Raw genomic sequence first — 19299 nt, 5'->3', positions numbered from 1 at the left:
ATGTGAGGCACTGGAACTTTGACTGTGGCAGCACCTGCCGATTTATATCACTGGGAAAGGTGGGCAGGCCTACCACCACACAAGTACCTCTTGGAACTCTAGAGGATTAGTAACACGGCATTCAGAGCAGGATACGGTGTTGAGATTGCTATGGGCACCTTAGTGGATGATCTCCATCTCAACACCGACAGAGGGAGTGTGTCCTGTTGGTACTTCTAAATCTCTCAGTGGCCTTTGATACCATTGACCATGGTATCTTTCTGGAAAGCCTGAAGGGCCTGGGAATCAGGGGCACTGTTTTGCAGTGGTTCTGGTCGTACCTCTCCAGCAGGTTCCAGATGGTGGTGCTTGGGGATAGCTGCTCTTCAAAAAAGGAGCTGTTATGTGGTATCCCACTAGGTGCCATTCTATCCCCAATGCTGTTTAATATTTACATGAAGCCTCTGGGAGAAATCATCCGTAGGCATGGGATGAGGTGTTATCAGTATGCTGATGACATCCAAATAGATTTCTCCATGCCTTCCAAAACAGCTTCACCTAAAGATAGCAGGTCACCTCTGAATGAATGCCTGGAGAAGGTAATAGGATGGATGAGGAACGAATCCAGACAAAACAGAGGTGCTTGCCGTCAAGGGTCCTAATCTGGGGGTGGAGGAATGTAAACCAATTGTGAATGTGATTACCCTTCCTCTGAAAGACGCTGTTCTCAGCTTGGGAGGGTTCCTGGATCTGTCCCTCCAAATGTCAGCCTAGGTAGATACGACGATCAGGAGTGCTTACTACCAGCTTAGGCTGATATGCCAGCTGTGCCCTTCCTAAATTTGGAAGATCTAAAGATGTTAGTGTATGCACTGGTAACCTCAAGGTTGGACTTCTGCAATGCCCTTTACATTGGGCTACCCTTGTACCAAGTTCGGAATCTCCATTTGGTTCAAAATACAGCAGCCAGATTGGTTACAGGAACATCTAGGAGTAAGCACATTACACCTATCCTAATGTCACTCCACTGGCTGCCAGTTTCTGAGCAAAGCACAAGGTGTTGGTTTTGACGTTTAAATCCCTACATGGTTTGGGTCCAGGTTCAGGATTACCTTCTACCATACAACACTGAGGTCCTCTGGGGGGCATCTGCTCCAGCCTTCCAGAGCCCGACAGGCATCCACCACCCAGAGGACCTTTTCATCAGCCTCTTGACTTGAATGACCTGCTGGTAGAGCTTCAATAACTAGATCAGCTGTTGGAATTTAAAAACCATCTAATGACACATCTCTTCTGGCAGGCCTACCCAGACAGTTTTTAACTAAAAATCTTAAACTCATGTCCTTTCTTTGACGTCTGTTTTATGTATTTTAATATGTATTTTATATAAATGCAGTTTTAATGTGGATCTTCTATTGAAATATGTGTATTTGTTGATTTTTGCAATGTTCATATTTTTTATTGTGTTGTAACCCGCCTCGAGCCACAGGGAGAAGCGGGTAAGAAATAATAATAATAATAATAATAATAATAATAATAATAATAATAATAATAATTAATACTGCTGTGTGGATCTTCCCCATCGTCTGAAGAAGTAGAGGCTGAGATGTAAGGTAGATAATTTGTTTTTCTGTTTTCCATGTTTTTTTTTTTTTAAAAAAATCCTTTTTTCTCATCAAGGATGACTGGACTCTTAGTGCCTCGCTTGAATTCCAAAGATTGTGTGAACTGAAGCTACTGGTGGGAGTGGTGGATGAATATATAGATGGAGTCCTTCATCTTTTTCTTTGTGACACCAGCTCTGATGAAGATATCTACTTGCACAACGTACTGAAGTTAGAAGGCCATGCATTCATCTACAGTGAGAACATTCCTTCCAAGGTGAAGGGGGGGGCATTGGAGGGGAGGTGATATGGAATAGGGATTACATTGTCTTATACGTGGGTGGAAGTGAAAATTATTCCATGTATCCTTATGGATAACCAAAGGTTCAAAGCTGACAGTGTGTAAGCAAAGTATTGACCAAAGGGACAGGAATGTCAAAAATGGGGCACGCTGATTGTGCAAGACAGATCTTTGCTGAACAATGGATTTGTTGTTTGAAGGTCAAATAAAATATATGTTGTTTAAAAAGGGAAGCAGATTGTCAAATAAATAGATCTATTCACTTAAGTTATCCATGTCTTCTCAAAGACAAGTGAACTCTCAACTCTTGTATACAATTCAAGTCTATATAACTATCTTTTAGAACAATCCACAGTTGTTTCAAGAGCAGAATTTTATTTTAGACTTCATAGAAGACATAGTTAAGCAACAATGGTTTACTATTATATCTTGAATTGATAGATCTTTCCTTTGACCATGGTTTGCCTTCGGGACTGTACTGTAATATAGAGATGCTCCATTGGCTGCCGTTCATCTTCCGGTCCCAATTCAAGGTGCAGGTGCTCACCTACAAAGCCCTAAACAGTTTGGGACCCGCCTACCTGCGTGACCGCATCTCCATATATGAACCCACACGTTCCCTTCAATCATCTGGAGAGGCCCTGCTCGTGATCCCACCTGCGTCGCAAATGCGTTTGGTGGGGACGAGGGACAGGGCCTTCTGTGTGGTGGACCCCCTGACTCTGGAACTCTCTCCCCAAGGACATCAGACAAGCCCCAACATTGGCAATCTTTAGGAAGAGCCTGAAGACCTGGCTGTTCCAGTGTGCCTTTCCAGATTAGGAAACTCCCGGCATCATGTCCCAAATGCACTTTATTAGAGACTAGGATTGTCTGCACATTGCACCTACCTCCGAAAACCTCTACATACCTCATGTCAAGTTCAGCACTTTTGAATTTTATCCATTACACTTGGCCTGGCCTTTAGGTTTTTAAATGTGTCATGGTGTCATTGTTTTTAGAGTTTTATTGTTTTGCTTATGAGTTTTACTGTTATGTTTGTATGTTGTTGTTTGTTGGCAGCCTTGGCCATTGTAAGCCGTATCGAGTCCTTCAGGAGATTTTGAGGGGTATAAATAAAGATAATAATAATAATAATAATAATAATAATAATAAGATGCGTATGAAACCACATTCTAATACAGAGCTGTACAACTCAGCAGTAGTAAGGGGCCAAAATTAGAATAGGCTAAACTTAGGGACACTCCTCCCTCCATGCTCAGTCTTGATTGGTTGAACTCATGTGACCAGTTCACCTTTTCCCCTCTCTCTTCCCTTTCCAAACTTTCACATAATAAGGAGGCAGGGCCTGAACGTTCAGCCTTCGCTGCGGTCTACTGCAAAGATTTTATGATGTGTCTTGCAGGAGGCAGCATGCATCCAGAGGAGCCAGTGAGAGTGGCAGTCTCTTGGAGCCACTCGAGATCCTTTGGGGCATCACATGCTGTCTGCAGGTTGTGTCTAGTACAGATCTCTTCTAAGAGGACAGATTGAAAGCAGACAGATTGTATGTTTGGAGATTCAAACTGTCTTGAGAAGTGTTCAAACCGTTTATTTACTTTTAATAGGGCTTCAAAAAAATGAATTTTTCAACTCTGTATTTGAAACCCAGTCCAAAGCAGGAGGCTGATTTGACAGAGAAAGCAGATTCATTTCTTCAGCAGGAATCTCTTGGGGACCTCTCAGACACAACTGATTCAGGGTTCTGCAAGAGTGAAGATGGTTTCCAGGTGGGAAATTTTGAATTTAGTAATTCTCCATCTGTCTTTTAAACAGTTCTTATCCATCTAAACTCTGCTGTGCCAAAAATAGGTACCACTGAAATAATTATTTTAACAAATCTTTAATGTGTTAGCCAAGATCCAAAGAGCTGCTTAGGAAGGAAATTGCTGTGAATTTCTTCCCTTCTACAATACGACAAATATTATTTGCAACCGAGGGAGGGTTTTCTAGAGTAATTAGCAATGCAGAATGAAGGTTTTCTAATCAACAACCTTCTGTAAAGCTTCCTTGGCAGACTATTAAAATATAGATTTGCATCCTGACATGTTTTTAATTCAAATGGTTGTTTTTGCACTATGTATTGAAAACAAATGTACTTTTTCTAGAAGTTTGATACAATGAATAATTTCTCATTCGAACAGTTGGAGAAAGAGCATAAGTACTTTATGGATTCTAATGGCCCAGGTGACTCCCAAGAAACATGCTCTTTCAAATCATGTGAGAATTTATGCCTAATGCAAAATGAAGAGAAGGAGGTGAGTTCATTATTTACTTATTTTATTTTTATCTCACTTTTCTCTTGACATAGGGACTTGGGGCAGCTTATAGTAAATATGACACAGTGGAAATTAAAACAATCTAATTAGTAATTAAAAAAACAATTACAAAACAATGACTTGTGGCCAAGCAGTATTAATCAGGAAGATATGAAGCCGTGACTCACTATGTTTCAAAATGATGGACCCAATTTCAAAGCAGAATATTTCACAGTGGCAATATGTTACACAAACAGTTTCATAAGTGATCAAGTTTTTAAAAACATATTGATCTAAAAATAAAATTAAAAAATAACTCCACAAATGGAAGCCTATCTCATTAGGCATTATCTTGCGGGATGGCCTTCTAGTGAATGACTGAGGCTAGATGCTGGCTGTTTCTATGCTAGAAGAGGCATCTACCACTAATCATTTTTAAACTTGACATCCCATCCTTTCAAGTGGTGAGTTTCATTCATGGGTACTTTGAGAAAGGTATAGCGATTTCAAATTAGGTCCATCATTTTGAAACGTGTTGTATCAATCAAGAAATAATCTAAAGCATGACTTACTGTTGCCAAATCATCCTTCAAGTTGTGTGCAACATATAGTGAGTCAGTTCTTGAAAAGCTACATAGGTCTCCCCTTGAAAAGCATCTGGAAATTACAGTTTGTTCAAAGATCTGCGGCCAGGCTTCTAAGGAGAGCTGACTTCAGGGAGTGTACCACACCTATCCTGAGACAGCTCTATTGGTTGCCTGTCTGTTTCTGGGCTCAATTCAAGGTGTTGGTGACCACCTAAGCCCTATACGGCTTCGGTCTAGCCTACCTGGAGCACTTAGATCTAGTGGGGACACACACATTGCCACGCGAGCTCCTACCAGTATGCATTATAAGAGAAGGATCCTTTTCCGGTTCAGCACCTGCTCTCCCAGAAGAATTAAGAGTGGCACCATCACTACTTAGCTTTTAAAAAGTGGGTCAAGACCTTTCTATTAAAGAAAGCTTCTGATTGAGACATAGTGGGATCCTTGGGGATTTTAAGCCTGTAAATAACTGAGGTGTTTCCGGTGGAGATAGTGACAGATTATAATTTTATTGTTTTAATTGATGTATGTTTTTCCATGCTTTTATTGTTGTTTACAAATTGTAACTGTTGGAATTTGTATGTTTTTATGCTGTAAGCCACCTTGAGTCCGCATGCGAAGAAAGGCGGGATACAAATATTCTAAACAAACAAATAAATAAACAAAATGTTCAATAAATTAAGATAAAAAAGCAGCAACAAATGGAGATGGCAATTCCTGCTGTAATCGTTCTCTGGTCCACAGGCCAGAGGAAGTGGCCATGGCTCCTTATCTGTCACTGGAAAGTACAGTATAGCTGCTTGGTTTGTATTTCTGGGTTGTGAACAGAGTTTTCAAATGGTTTAAATCGTTTTTTAAAATATGTATTTAAAACAAGTTCATATTTGGTCTGTGTAGTTGTTCCTGGTAAGCCTTAAGATAAGTAAATAAAAGTTATATTTTCTTTTGAAATAATGTTATATGGACAGCCCAACCAAAATCTCTTGATACTGTAGTAGAACGATGCAATTTTTTCCCCAAAAAGAACAACACAATTATTGGGTTATATTTCAATATCTATTTTTTAAAAAAGATCTATAAACAAATGGTATTGTTAAGATGTATTACAAAACACTGGTGTATTCTGTGATCAACGATATGAATAATAGTAAATTGTTTTCAATAAATAGTATTTTGTGGGAGAGTGTACAGTCCATGAATTCTATAAAACTAAACATGTTAAGGTAAAGGTTTCCCCTTGACATTAAGTCTAGTCGGGGTGGTGCTCATCTCCATTTCTAAGCCGAAGAGCCGGCATTATCCGTAGATCCCTCCAAGGTCCTGTGGCCAGAATGACTGCATGAAGTGCCGTTACCTTCCTGCTGAAGCGGTGCCTATTGATCTCACATTTGTATGTTTTCAAACTGCTAGGTTGGCAGAAGCTGGGCCTAACTGGGAGCTCACCCCGCTCTCCAGATTTGAACCCCCAACCTTTCAGTCCGCAAGTTCAGCAGCTCAGTGGTTTAACCCGCTGCGCCACCAGGGGGGCCTTTACATGTTGAATAAAACTATATTTCATCTTGAAATTGACAGCACTGTAGCCTTCCTTTTAATATATTTATAGGATACAGCAAGCTCATACCTAAACTCTGAAATGCCCTATCTGGAACCAGTATATTCATGCAAGGAAGTTTGGGATGAGAATTTGATGCCTTCTTATTACTATGAAGAAAAGAAAAATGGTGATATTGATGATAACTTGTGCTCAGATATTGCAGTATTATCCTGTCAAATGCCAAACTGTGAAGAAATCAAGAATGAGACTCGGCAGAGCCAAGATTTCATGTCTGAGGTAGTGTTGGGGTGAGGGAGATGGGCACGCAGTTAATGATGGTGCAATACTTTCTTAATTTTCTTATTCATTTATTGTTCTTTGTTATCCTTATTGATGTGACTAAAAGCTGTGCTCTATATACAAAGGAAAGTGCACAAATAGAGTAGCTCTACAATTGTTTGAATTGTAAATGAGAGAGATTATTTACATCTTGAATATTATTCCAGTTTAGTGTGACGACCTTGTCAAATATTTTCCAAATTTCTTTTTAAAAACAAGTTAAGATCTGTTTAACCCTGATAGAGGGAAATGGTTTTCTGAATAATGGAACTGAGGATCTTGAGAATAAAAAGAGGCACTTAAATATTTGTTTTAGGGCTTTTCTGGAGGGTACAGAACAAGGGGATATATTAAAATTCATAGTTACCTGGTTGAACAATATATGGCAGGATCTGACACTGAAAGCTTTGATATCAAATATGTCCACATGATCTATGCTCAATCCATTAACAAACCATCTGGGAATATATTCTCTTGTTTTCCTTTTTACCTCAAGAAAGCCTCTTCTGTCTTGTCTAAACTCAATACTGTGCCAGCTTTGAAACACAGGGACAAAACCATATTAATGTTCAACTATCTGAAACACATTAACAACCTCAGATATGCAGATGACACCACTCTGATGGCCGAAAGCGAGGAGGAGCTGAGGAGTCTTCTAATCAAGGCAAAAGAAGAAAGCGCAAAAGCCGGGTTGCAGCTAAACGTCAAAAAAACCAAGATTAAGGCAACAAGAATGATTGACAACTGGAAAATAGAGGGAGAAACCGTGGAGGCTGTGACAGACTTTGTATTTCTAGGTGCAAAGATTACTGCAGATGCAGACTGTAGCCAGGAAATCAGAAGACGCTTACTTCTTGGGAGGAGAGCAATGTCCAGTCTCGATAAAATAGTAAAGAGTAGAGACATCAGACTGGCAACAAAGATCCGCCTAGTCAAAGCCATGGTATTCCCTGTAGTAACCTACGGATGTGAGAGCTGGACCTTAGGGAAGGCTGAGCGAAGGAAGATCAATGCTTTTGAGCTGTGGTGTTGGAGGAAAGTTCTGAGAGTGCCTTGGTCTGCGAGAAGATCCAACCAGTCCATCCTCCAGGAAATAAAGCCCGACTGCTCATTGGAGGGAAGGGTACTAGAGACAAAGTTGAAGTACTTTGGCCACATCATGAGGAGACAGGAAAGCCTAGAGAAGACAATTATGCTGGGGAAAGTGGAAGGCAAAAGGAAGAGCGGCCGACCAAGGGCAAGATGGATGGATGGCATCCTTGAAGTGACTGGACTGACCTTGAGGGAGCTGGGGGTGGTAACGGCCGACAGGGAGCTCTGGCGTGGGCTGGTCCATGAGGTCACAAAGAGTCGGAGACGACTGAACGAATGAACAACAACAATCTGAAACACTCAGAGAAGTTTTAAACCTCTGTTATGCCTCACAAGGTTGGACTTTGCTACCACTCACACTTCCCCTTCAAAATTGTTTGTAATGAAGGATGGCATCAATATGATGGCTGTTTGCTATCTGGAATTTCTAGACCTCTTCTTATTGTCTTAAGCTTCCCAGTTTCAAGAAAAACTGAAAAGAAGATCAGAAGATTCCCTCTATTCTCACCATTATGGCAAATGGTTAAGCAAAAACAAAAAAGCAAACAAACACACACCTAATGATAAAAAGATCTGTCATACTTCAATGAAAAACAAATCTCTCTAATCTCCAGATTAATTCTCAACCTTTACATCTTGTATGATCTAAATAAATTTAAGAAATTCAAATTATGGGAAGATAAAACAATCTAAAATATATGGGACCTATTCAGCAAAGATGAACCAGAAACAAAGGAGGAGTTTATTGGTATATGGATTATGACCTGTTAGGATCATAACCTATTGAGTAGCAGTTTCGGAAATGTTCCTTTAGTTTATTGAGTAATAGATGATTATTGGGCATGTAAATATCTTGTTTCTATTCCATGCTCCCAGCAGACAAAGATTCAAGTATTTTATTTATTGTGTCAGGAGCAACCAAAATAAACAAACAAACAAAACACAAAGTTTGCAAGCTTGAGAATTAGTTTGACTCCAGAAGTGATCAGATTCAAGTAGACTTTTTAAAAATAACATGTTTGTTTTACTCACAACTTCATTTATTTAAATATACAAGCGCATTTCTTGTCAGGATAAACTTTAAAACTTTTCTGTTTGTATCTTTAACTTTAAATACAAATCCCAGGATTCCATAACATTGAGCCATGGCAGAGTAATGTCAAACCACAATTAACAATCTCTTCAAAACTATATTGTTCTGTATAGTTTGCTTTCATAACAGTCTATTTTCAAAGGAACCCAAGCCTGAACCGTTTTCTAACTTCTAACATTGGATTCTATACTCAAACAGACTAAACTAATGTACTCAACTTGACTCAAGATTCAACTGGTTTCTAACTTCCTACACTGACATCTGACTGAAAAACTGACTCAAGCCTCAACTGTCATTCCTCAACTGTCATCCTTTTAATCTGCATTCCAAACAGTCACTGAACCAGTCACATGGTCTGCAGCTCCTCTCACTGCCTCAAGAACATAGAGCTAAGGAAAACTGCAAACCAAAGAAGACATACACTTCAGGAAATAAACAACACATTATAAACAGACAAAATATTAAATAAAGGAGGCTTGAGAAGGTTACCGTCTCCAACATAGTTGGCTCACATTCCTCTGCTTTCACAAGAGAATTAGTTTCACTTGCAACAGATCACCTCCTTTACATTGTTCCTAATGCAAATGGGAGAGGTCTCTGGTTCCGTCACCCTGTACATGTATATTAACACATATTTACCCAGTAAAGAACAGTCAGCTAAGCTCTGCAAATAGATGGTAAACGTTTCTTTGCGGATGATCATGATGGGAAATCTGATCTGCAGTCAGTGATCACAGAACCTGACTTGCTGAAACTTGGAGTTCACCTCCCTTTAAATCTAAAGAAAATATGTGTAGAATAATACAAAAATCATATCTTAACAGTTGGCAAGGATAACAGAATAAGTACTTCCTTATGTTCTGACAGCACTGTTACGTTTCTACTGAATATATTTCCAGGATACAACAAACTCATGCCTAAACTCTGAGAATTCATACTTGGAACCAGCATATTTATGCAAGGAAATTTGGGATGACATTTTGATACCTTCTGATTACTGTGAGGAAAAGAAAAATGGCAATATTGATGATAATTTGTGCTCAGATATTGCAACATTTTCCTGTCGGATGCCAAATAATAAAGAAAGCAAGAATGAGTCTCACTCTAGTCAATATCAGATGTCTGAGGTAGTATTACTTCTGTTTGAGAGAAGGGAGGTGGGCAAGTGGTTGAGGGATAAGAATGCGATGCAACACTTTCTTTTGTCCTTTAGCCATGGTTATTGTATTTGTTAACCTCCTGGGTGTGACTCCTTTCTTGAATGTTCACAGCTGAGCACATTTTGTTGTTTGTCTTGAAGTATACCCTGCTCTTTAAGGATAAAATGTAAATAAAACATAAAAGCATAAAAAAGAAACAAGAACAGAAAACCCAAGAAACAATTCCCAGCAAAATGTCCTCAGAAGTACCTTAACTATTCGTTGGATTGCGCTCCCTCATTTCTTTCAAAATCCTCCTACAAGATATATCCTACCTTTGTTCGTGCCCAGCATTTATTTTTTAATCTTAAACTATTACATTCGGCCCAGCCATAGGTTTTTAAATCTTTGTGTTTTATTGTTTATATGTGACTTATATTAACTGTATTGTTTTTTGTTTATTGCTTTTTTGTTTATTGATGTGTTGTCGGGCTTGGCCCCATGTAAGCCGCTCCAAGTCCCTTGGGGAGATGGTGGCAGGGTATAAATAAAGATTATTATTGTTATTATTATTATTATTATTATTATTATTATTATTATTATAAGTTCAGTATGATCATAGCAATAGTCAAATAACAAAAACTAAACCAACAAAGCACCAGTCAGCAAAAATACCTTTCACAACAGCTGGTGTCAAATTCCTGTTTATGGAGAGCGTATCTATATTGTGAAATGTATGCAGTTTTGTACTAGTTTAAGTGCCATGGCTCAATGCTGAAGAATCCTATGGAATCCAGGGAGTTGTAGTTTAGAAGGTTTTTAGCCTCTGCTGTTGCCTCACCAAACTACAAATCCCAGGATTCCATAGCATTGAGCAGGGTAATGTCAAACTGCAATAATTTTAGAATATAGATGCACCCAGAGACAGGCTTTCACCTAGCATCTGTCAGCATATACAAGTAGTTTCAGGTTTTGGAAGAGGACTTTTCATTGCAGTAGTACCACTGCTAAAAGTACCCTTATAGTAACTTTTATTATGTTTTTATGCTGCTAGGCTATAATCTCCACTGCTGCTTTGAGATCTGTTTGATAGAATAATACAGGGATAAAGAGAAAAGATCGGAAAATCCAAACTCCACTTCTGCTTTGAGATCTGTTTGACAGAATAATACAGGATAAAGAGAAAAGATCGGAAAATCCAAACTCTCTTTTAAACTCAGTCTTTTCTAGTAGTGCATTTCTGCCAAATACATTTACAGTACTCTTGTCCCTGCACTCTTATTTTGAAAGTTTTATTTTTAGCTTTTAGTTTGTTTTTTGTTTGTTTGTTTTCTGTTTGTTAAAAATGTGTTAAATCATTTTTGGCAGAGAAAAGACATTTCCAGTGCTGCTGCTGAGAGAAACGAATTGCCTGATTTGGAACCTCTGAACCAAATCTTGGACTCATCTGGAAAAACTGAGGTGAATTCATTTCTACTTTCTTAACTTGCAGTTATCATAGTTAAAGAGGCTTCATAGTTACATAACTCAGGATAGAAATGCATTGTAAGTTTTAACATGTGGCTTTCTTCTCCTTGAAGGTAAATTATCTGTGCTTTATTGTTTCCAAGTCTAAAACCATATGCAGTCGGATGAAGCTTGAGAAGAGGCTTCTTAGAGTGATAACATTTGAGTTTGCTCACGTATACTTCTCCCTCAATACTACTGACTGCTTTCCTATGTATATAACCTTATCAGTTGTGTGTTTTGTTTGTTTGTTTGTTAAAAATGCAATACAACTGTTTGGTTTGTTCCTGACACAATAAATAAATAAAGAAATAAATAGTGGTGTCACTACAGTCAGTGTCACCACCATAGGCCTCAGACCATACTACAGTATTGTAGCTAAAACACAATACTGTAAAAGAAATTTGACAAAATCAACTTTTAAAAGCTCAGCACAACAAAAATGAAAGTGTGCATTTGTAGCACGTGCAGACGAAACCATATGATTTGATATACTGAAGAATAATGACAGCTCTGATCAGAGTGCACACACAACCTTTTCCCCTTAGTGTTTTATTTATTTATTTACTTTCTTACTTGCCTACAGTATTTATATTCCGCCCTTCTCACCCCAAAGGGTAGTCAGGACAGATCACAGAACATACATATGCGGCAAACATTCAATACCATTTTATACACAACTAGACAGACAATTATACATAGATAAAAGGTATATGTATCAGCTTTCCCATCTTTCAACATCTTGGAAGCTGTTGTGCTCAGTTCTGGCCATGGGGGGTGCTGTCGCTCCATCTCCCTGCCGAAGAGCTTGTTTGTAACTTCCTCCTTTTTGGATCTAATCGCCAGCATTCATTATGGGTGCCTCAGAATATGGAAGTTATACAAAAGTGGTACCTCCTCTCATTGCCTTCAGATATGACTTTGGGCTTGATCACATTCAGTGAGAGAAGACTTCACATCACCACTGTTTCCAGTACTTCATGTACATTTACTTGCGATCTTGTCAATGGTTGTATTGCTAAGTTTGAAATCGACTATGGAAATTTCTGTTATTTGCCATAAGTAGAAAATATTCTCTTTTTGGTCGGTGGCAATAGCAAGAGCAGTTCACCCTATTAGAGAAACTTTCTATCCTGAGCTCCTTCCAGGTAAGAAAGTAAAAATTGTATCCTAAGCAAGAAGTGTCCTCTTTTCAGCTGATCATGAGTCTCCTTGTCCAACACACAATAAAAGCCATACTCTCCCAAGCTAGTTGTGGCAAGAATGGGAAAAGAGCAGATAGAAAACTTCACATTCTGCTCAAATTCAAGTTTACAGTAAGAAAGGAAGTTTGAAGTGAGCTGCTTACTAGCGACAAACTATCTCTTGAAGGAACTGGCTTACCATAGCTATAACTTCTACTAAAACATTGGTTGGGATAGCTAAGGTATATTTTATATAAATAAGAAAGACGGTGCCTGGATACTATCTTCACATACAAATCAATGCTATGTAACTCATAATTTCTGTCTTGTTCACTTGGTACAGACAACAAATCCTGTTGGAGCTACATATAATGCTTTGTTGCAAAACCTGGAAAAAATTGACATCTCAGTTGCCCGTTCTGAGAAATCAGATCTAGGCCAATTTGATGTGAATGTGAACAATTGCACTTCTCAATCTTTTCCATCAACATCTGCCTTAGATTATACATGTGTGTTTATGACAAAACCAGGTAAGTGCATATAGTTATATAAATCCCGTGATTTGGATTTAATAACATTAAAGTCTGTAAACCTTAGGAGTGTTTGTACAGGATCCCCCTTAGTTAAGGGTGAAATGTAGTGTTATCCCTTTTAAATAGGATTTGTAACTATGCTGGTAATGCAAAATTGGGTGCAATGTGCTATAGGTGACAGTAATTACCATCTGTATGTTTAAGTAGTGACATTTTTAGACGTTTTTTCAAAAGTAAGAGGACCCAAGTTGTGGCAGAACAAAAATGATTATTGGGTGCATCCCTTCTCAAAACCAGAGTTCTAGAAGTGGTATTGATTATAATAATGTGAATCATCAAGATGGTGAGAAACATACTAATTTCTCACCTCTTGTTGACTCACACTTTTATAATTAGTTTCTCATATCTTGTTGACGCACATTTTTATGCCATCCCCTGCCACATGTTGCTGTGGCCCAGACTGGCGATCTGGAAAATAAAGTAATGAGAAAGTGTTGGCTTCTAATATAGGTAATTTCTCTATTTCTGGGTAAACAGTACTTGTTTCTTTGTCGGTGATGTAGAGATTGTCTGGTTTGCCTATTCTGGAACATGCAACATATTATTTTCCTTCTTTAGGGGTCCCTTTCACATCTATGATATTATATCTGGTATATACATGTGTGTATGTGTGAATATCTATATCTATGGCTGGATGGTTCTTTGGCAGGAGGGCTTTGATTATGTTTTCTTGTCCTGGTGAAGGGGGTTGGACTGGATGGCCTTAAGGCAGCATTTCTCAACCTGGGGGTTGGAACCCCAGGGGGGGGGGGTCACAAGGGGGTGTCAGAAGGGTTGCCAAAGACCACCAGGAAATGCAGTATTTTCTGTTGGTTGTGGGGGTTCTGTTTGGCCCAATTCTATTTTTGGTGGGGTTCAGAATGCTCTTCGATTGTAGATGAACTCTACATCCCAGCAGCTACAACTCCCAAATGTCAAGGTCTATTTCCCCCAAACTCCATCTGTGTTCACATTTGGGCATATGGAGATTTTGTGCCAAGTTTGGTCCAGATCCATCATTGTTTGACTTCACAGTGCTCTCTGGATGTAGGTGAAGTACAACTCCCAAACTCCAGGTCAATGCCCACCAAACCCTTCTAAGTGTTTTCTGTTGGTCATGGGAGTCCTGTGTGCCATGTTTGGTTCAATTCCATCATTGGTGGAGTCCAGAATGCTCTTTGATTGTAGGTTAACTATAAATCCCAGCAACTACAACTCCCAAATGACAAAATCATTTTTTGAGTGAAGGACATACATTGGGTTGTTAGGTGTCTTGTGTCCAAATTTGGTGTCAATTCACCCAGTGGTTTTCGAGTTATGTTAATCCCACAAACAAACAATACATTTTTATTTATATAGATACAGCTTCTAGAACTTTGGTTTTGTGAGGGGATAAGCATTTTTGGTATGCTGCAACTTACATCTTCTTACATTTGAAGAAACATCTAATTTATTTAAGACACTTAGAGCAACTCTGCATATTTATGCAGAGAAGTTCATTGTTTTATATATGGGTTATTCTGTACTGCATATATAGATCTGACTTACACTTTCTTGCAGATAGCTATGAGAAGTGTTGCCATTTTTCAGTCCCATGCTGAAAAGTTTTGAGTGGATGGGACCCACATACAAATATGTTCCTCTTCCTTGTGCCCTATTACTGGGAGGTGGGAATATGATTTGTCCCTTCTACAGTTTGTACTATATAAGTATGAAACAGGCAAAATGTGATTTACCTGTGGTTTCTGAAAACAGAGAACCAAATAAATTGTGTGATTTATATAACCCCTGTTGACTTGTTATTGTACAGGAGAAGCTTCTTCAGAGAAGAAGATAGATGATACTTCCAGGACCCAAGTAGTTTCTTTACGTAAGCCAGGGAGCTACTGTGGTCCTAATGCCTTAACGTTCACTGCAGAACTTCAGGGCTCTTCAGCATTCTGTGTCCCTTGCAGCCCTGCAGTAGCCATGGGAGCCTCTGCTCGCTTAGCCACATCTGGTGGCTATTTCTCCCTTAACCTGAGGAACATGAAGACATCAGGTCAAATGGCCTTGGGAAAGTTTCATTGTTCAGCTGCATCATTGGACACAACAGTAAAAAAGCTTTTTTGAGGCTGCAGGAACTGGGTCATAATAGTTCAGAGTCTAGTTTCAGTTTAGTCAAACTGCTTTAATTTTGCTTTATTTTTTTCTCATATTTCTTTTTCTATTGTTATATAGTTGGTAAGACTGTTCTTAATATAATGGTTTCAAAAAAAATTGGCAAGTTGTTTCCTTTCTGTGGAGAGTTACTTGCACCAAATAATAATTTGTTTGTTAATGTGTTATAGTATGTTCCTACAGGTTTCCTGGATGAATTGATATATGTAAAAATCAACGTGTGTATGTATGTATGTACATATGCTTATTGGTTTATTTCTACCATAAAGGCTCCTACATGGCTTGATGGATCTGGCCCAAACCTGATACTCAGACGCTTCATTACCCAATAGAAAAAAATGTTGGGAACTTGAACTAAAAAAAAGGCACTAATTTCTGCACTGTGCTTCATACTGTCTGCTATTACTATAAAACCCCAAAACCGCTTCACATGGCCGTTTCATGCTTCATGGTTGCCTCCTCTGCTCCCCTGCTCCCACATATGCTGACACAAAGTAATGTCATCAGCATTGCAATCTGTAGGTGACCTCTGGGAATCTCAGCACTTAACTGGCCAACACACATTTTGGTGCCTCAGATGTTAGCCCTGTCTCTGGGTATATTTGACCTGATTCCAAAATAGCACCACTTTTCTCCTATCAGTTCTTACTTTTAAGATGCAGAACATGACATCAACCAGAAAGATCTGGATGATTTCATGTTCGAAGGTTGGGTAAACGAAGGTTGGATAAGTGAGCCTCTCCCTTTAAAAACTGTGATAACAATATCCAAGAACCTAGAGATGATGTGCTTTGTCCAGTACAATTTTCTGAATCAGCACCCCAAATAACCCCAGGAACAGGCTTAAAAACCAAGATGCTAAGATTTTTTTTGTTGGTCTGTATACTCATTGATGCACCAGATAATTAATTTGTAGCCTCTTAAAGACGATATTGCCCAGATGTGGGAAACACATAGAATCTTTCCCCTTCTGAAATCATTTTCTGGTCTGATCAGGTTTGCGGGACATAAAACAGTTTTGTGGACTTCTTGAGGGAAGATTGGAAGATTCGATTCAACACCTGATCCCATCAGACATCACTAAATATCTTGGTACTGCTACCTGAAGAGAGTGGAGTAATCATTTCTGGAAAAGGTTTCGGAACATCTTGAGTATACATGAATCCCTCTTCCTCAGGTACCTTTGTAGTGTAGGCCTGCTTTGAGCAAGCCCACAAGTACATCTAAGCAGTGGAATAGGATAGGGTTTGGTAGATGTAGGGAATGCTGTGGAAGAAGCATATCTTGATTTCAGTAAGGCCTTTGACAGAGTCCTCCCATGACCTTGCAAGCAACTAGTAAAATGTGGGCTAGATAATACTGCTGTTAGGTGGATTTGTAATTGTTTAAGCAACCAGACCTAAAGGGTGCCCACCAATGGTTCCTCTTTGTCCTGGAAAGAAACGACTAGTGGGGTGCCGCAGGGTTCGGTCTTGGGCCCAGTGCTGTTCAACATCTTTAATGATGACATAGATGAAGGTTGGGTGTGCATTTCAAGTTTTCAGATGACATCAAATTGGGAGGTGTAGGGTAATACTCCAGAAGACAGGACTAGAATTCAAAATGACCTCAACAGATTAGAGAGCTGGGCCAAAACGAATTTCAGCAAGGACAAATGTAGGATACTTCACAGGCAGAAAAATGAAATGAACAGATACAGAATGGGGGATTCCTGTCTCAACAACAGTACATGTGAAAAAAAATCTTCATGGACAACAAGTGGAACATCAGCCAACAGCTGCACCAGTGGGATTTTGAGCTGTATCAAAAGGTGCCTAGATCAAGGGAAGTCCTGGTACCCCTTGTAAAGGATGCTAGCCAATTGTAGAGGTCTCGAGCCGATTGTACAGGTGTACGCACTGATTGTACAGGTGTGGATGATTATGGAGGGAATTAATCTCAGGCCTCAATTATTGATAAGAATTTGTTATAGAGGAGGCCAATTATTGTTTGTAAATTAAGGTAACTGCCACCAACGTGAGGTATTTAAGGTATCACTGATGAGATCTGGCTCTACAGACGCAGATTAATGGAGATGAGACGGTCTTCAACAAAAGTTAACAAGTTTATTATGTACAAAGCGTATGGTTGCAGGCTGTTAAATAACTTATAGAACTTTGAAAATAACTTAGTTTGTAATACAGTCCATTCTTCTAGATGACACGGTGATTTACTTTTACTGAGGTGAAGCACTTTAGTAAACAATGTTTCCTAATATAAATAGCCTTCCGATTTGATCTTTCCTTGATATATTTCCGCTGCTGGAGAGAGAGAGGTGGGACGGGGCTGCAGGGAGTGGGATGAGGTGAGGATGGGTGCCGAGGCAAAGACTGCTAGAGAGCAAGGCCTTCCTCTTCCTCTTCCATAAAGCAAACATTTTCCTTGCTTGCAAGAGAGAGAGAGCCAGGCCAGGGCTGCAGGCTCCCTGTCATGCCAGGACTCTGCCAATATTTAGGCAGAGATGAACCAAACAAAAACCCAGTTTGTATAAAACAATTTAATTAAAACAGCACTTACTTTCTGGCTGTTTTAATAGTCCAAAATATAAAACATAAAGATTGCACTCAGCCACAGAATATAAAACAAAAACAACAAACACTGTTGCAGGTTCAAGATAACTCAATAGTCAAAAGGTCCAGTCCAGTAGTCAAATGCCAAGAGTTCAATAAACAAAGTACAGGGATCAAGAGTTATACCGTAGTCAAAAGCCAGTCCAAATTCAAGGTTCCAGGATTCCAAAGATTCAGGAGACAGGTCAGGACACCAAAAATCCACACACATGGGGGAAAACCAGCAGCATCTACCACCAAGATAAAACAAATACCGTTCTTCCAAAGATCATTCCCAAGGCTAGCTCCTTATATCCAGAAACACCCAACTGCAACCCATCTCTTGCATGCCTCTTGCATGAGACATGATACTCCTCCTTTACCCGAAGCCTTGGGCTGAATGTGAGGCCCCGTGGAAGAGAAAGACAGCAAGGTGGGAAGCGGTGTCCAGAGCCAAGGAAGGAAGGGAGGGAGGGAGGGAGGGAGGAAGGAAGGAAGGAAGGAAGGAAGGAAGGAAGGAAGGAAGGAGAGCAGCCTCCTTGCAAGCAGCCAAGGTGCGTCACATAATACAGAATGTTGGATAAACAAAGGTTGGATAAGCGAGACTCTACTGTATTGTGGATAGGTTCGTGCTGTCTTACTCTATCACTCAACAAGTCTGTGGCACCAGCCCAGTTACTTCTAGAGCCAGAAGCTGGACAGCATAGATTTTCAGTTCTTGTATTCCAGCTTATGCCTACTAGATGGCGCTCAGGTACAGAATGTGGCTACAGTTAGGTTGTCGTCTTTGCACAGTTGCACTTCTAATCCTCTGGTAATTCCTTCATGACAGAGTTAAATCCTGAAATCGGGGAGATGTACTTCAGCATACTGATGCTGTTAGTACCAATAAAATCAAGCTAAACTGCAATGTGAGGGGATTGTGTTTTTTATCTGGTTTATTTGTCCAGTATTTATTTTTGCCTATGTAAGCTGTAAATGAAATAAACAATGGTATTTTAGGCTTGAGAAAGCAGTTCAGTTAACATTGCAAACAAATCAAAACACCCGGTTAAAGATTACCTTAGAATGTGAGGTGCAACATGTCTACATATATCATTTTCTTCATTTAGACCAGAGTGGGCAACTGTCACAGGCTGCCATCCATGGGTTGTGCTATGTCTACTATTGTCTATCCTAGCTGCAAGTTAAAAACTAACTACCACTAGTGATAGAAAAGTCTCCATTTTTCCCCTTATGGTTCCTTTTGGTGATGGAAAACATTAACACTTTTCTTACTGATCTGTAGGGAATGGGATATTTTAACTAGCTTGCCCTTGCTTAG

General features: G+C 39.4%; 1 protein-coding gene across 1 annotated transcript in view; it reads left to right on the top strand.

Moving 5' to 3' along the window:
* TDRD5 (tudor domain containing 5) overlaps nt 1-15407 on the top strand; it is a 45969-nt gene extending 30562 nt beyond the window's left edge. Inside the window, exons 12-17 of the mRNA XM_060774443.2 lie at nt 1660-1860; nt 3492-3653; nt 6372-6599; nt 11334-11426; nt 12999-13185; nt 15038-15407. Coding sequence (XP_060630426.2) covers nt 1660-1860; nt 3492-3653; nt 6372-6599; nt 11334-11426; nt 12999-13185; nt 15038-15339 — 1173 coding nt within the window. The 3' untranslated portion in view covers nt 15340-15407. The remainder of the gene's footprint in view (nt 1-1659; nt 1861-3491; nt 3654-6371; nt 6600-11333; nt 11427-12998; nt 13186-15037) is intronic.
* Nucleotides 15408-19299: the final 3892 nt, after the last annotated feature.

The sequence above is a fragment of the Anolis sagrei genome, chromosome 4 (assembly GCF_037176765.1).
Source record: "Anolis sagrei isolate rAnoSag1 chromosome 4, rAnoSag1.mat, whole genome shotgun sequence".
In the NCBI taxonomy this organism is placed as follows: domain Eukaryota; kingdom Metazoa; phylum Chordata; class Lepidosauria; order Squamata; family Dactyloidae; genus Anolis; species Anolis sagrei.
The sequence above is the reverse complement of the archived record's forward strand: the minus strand, read 5'-3'. Positions and strand labels throughout refer to the sequence as shown.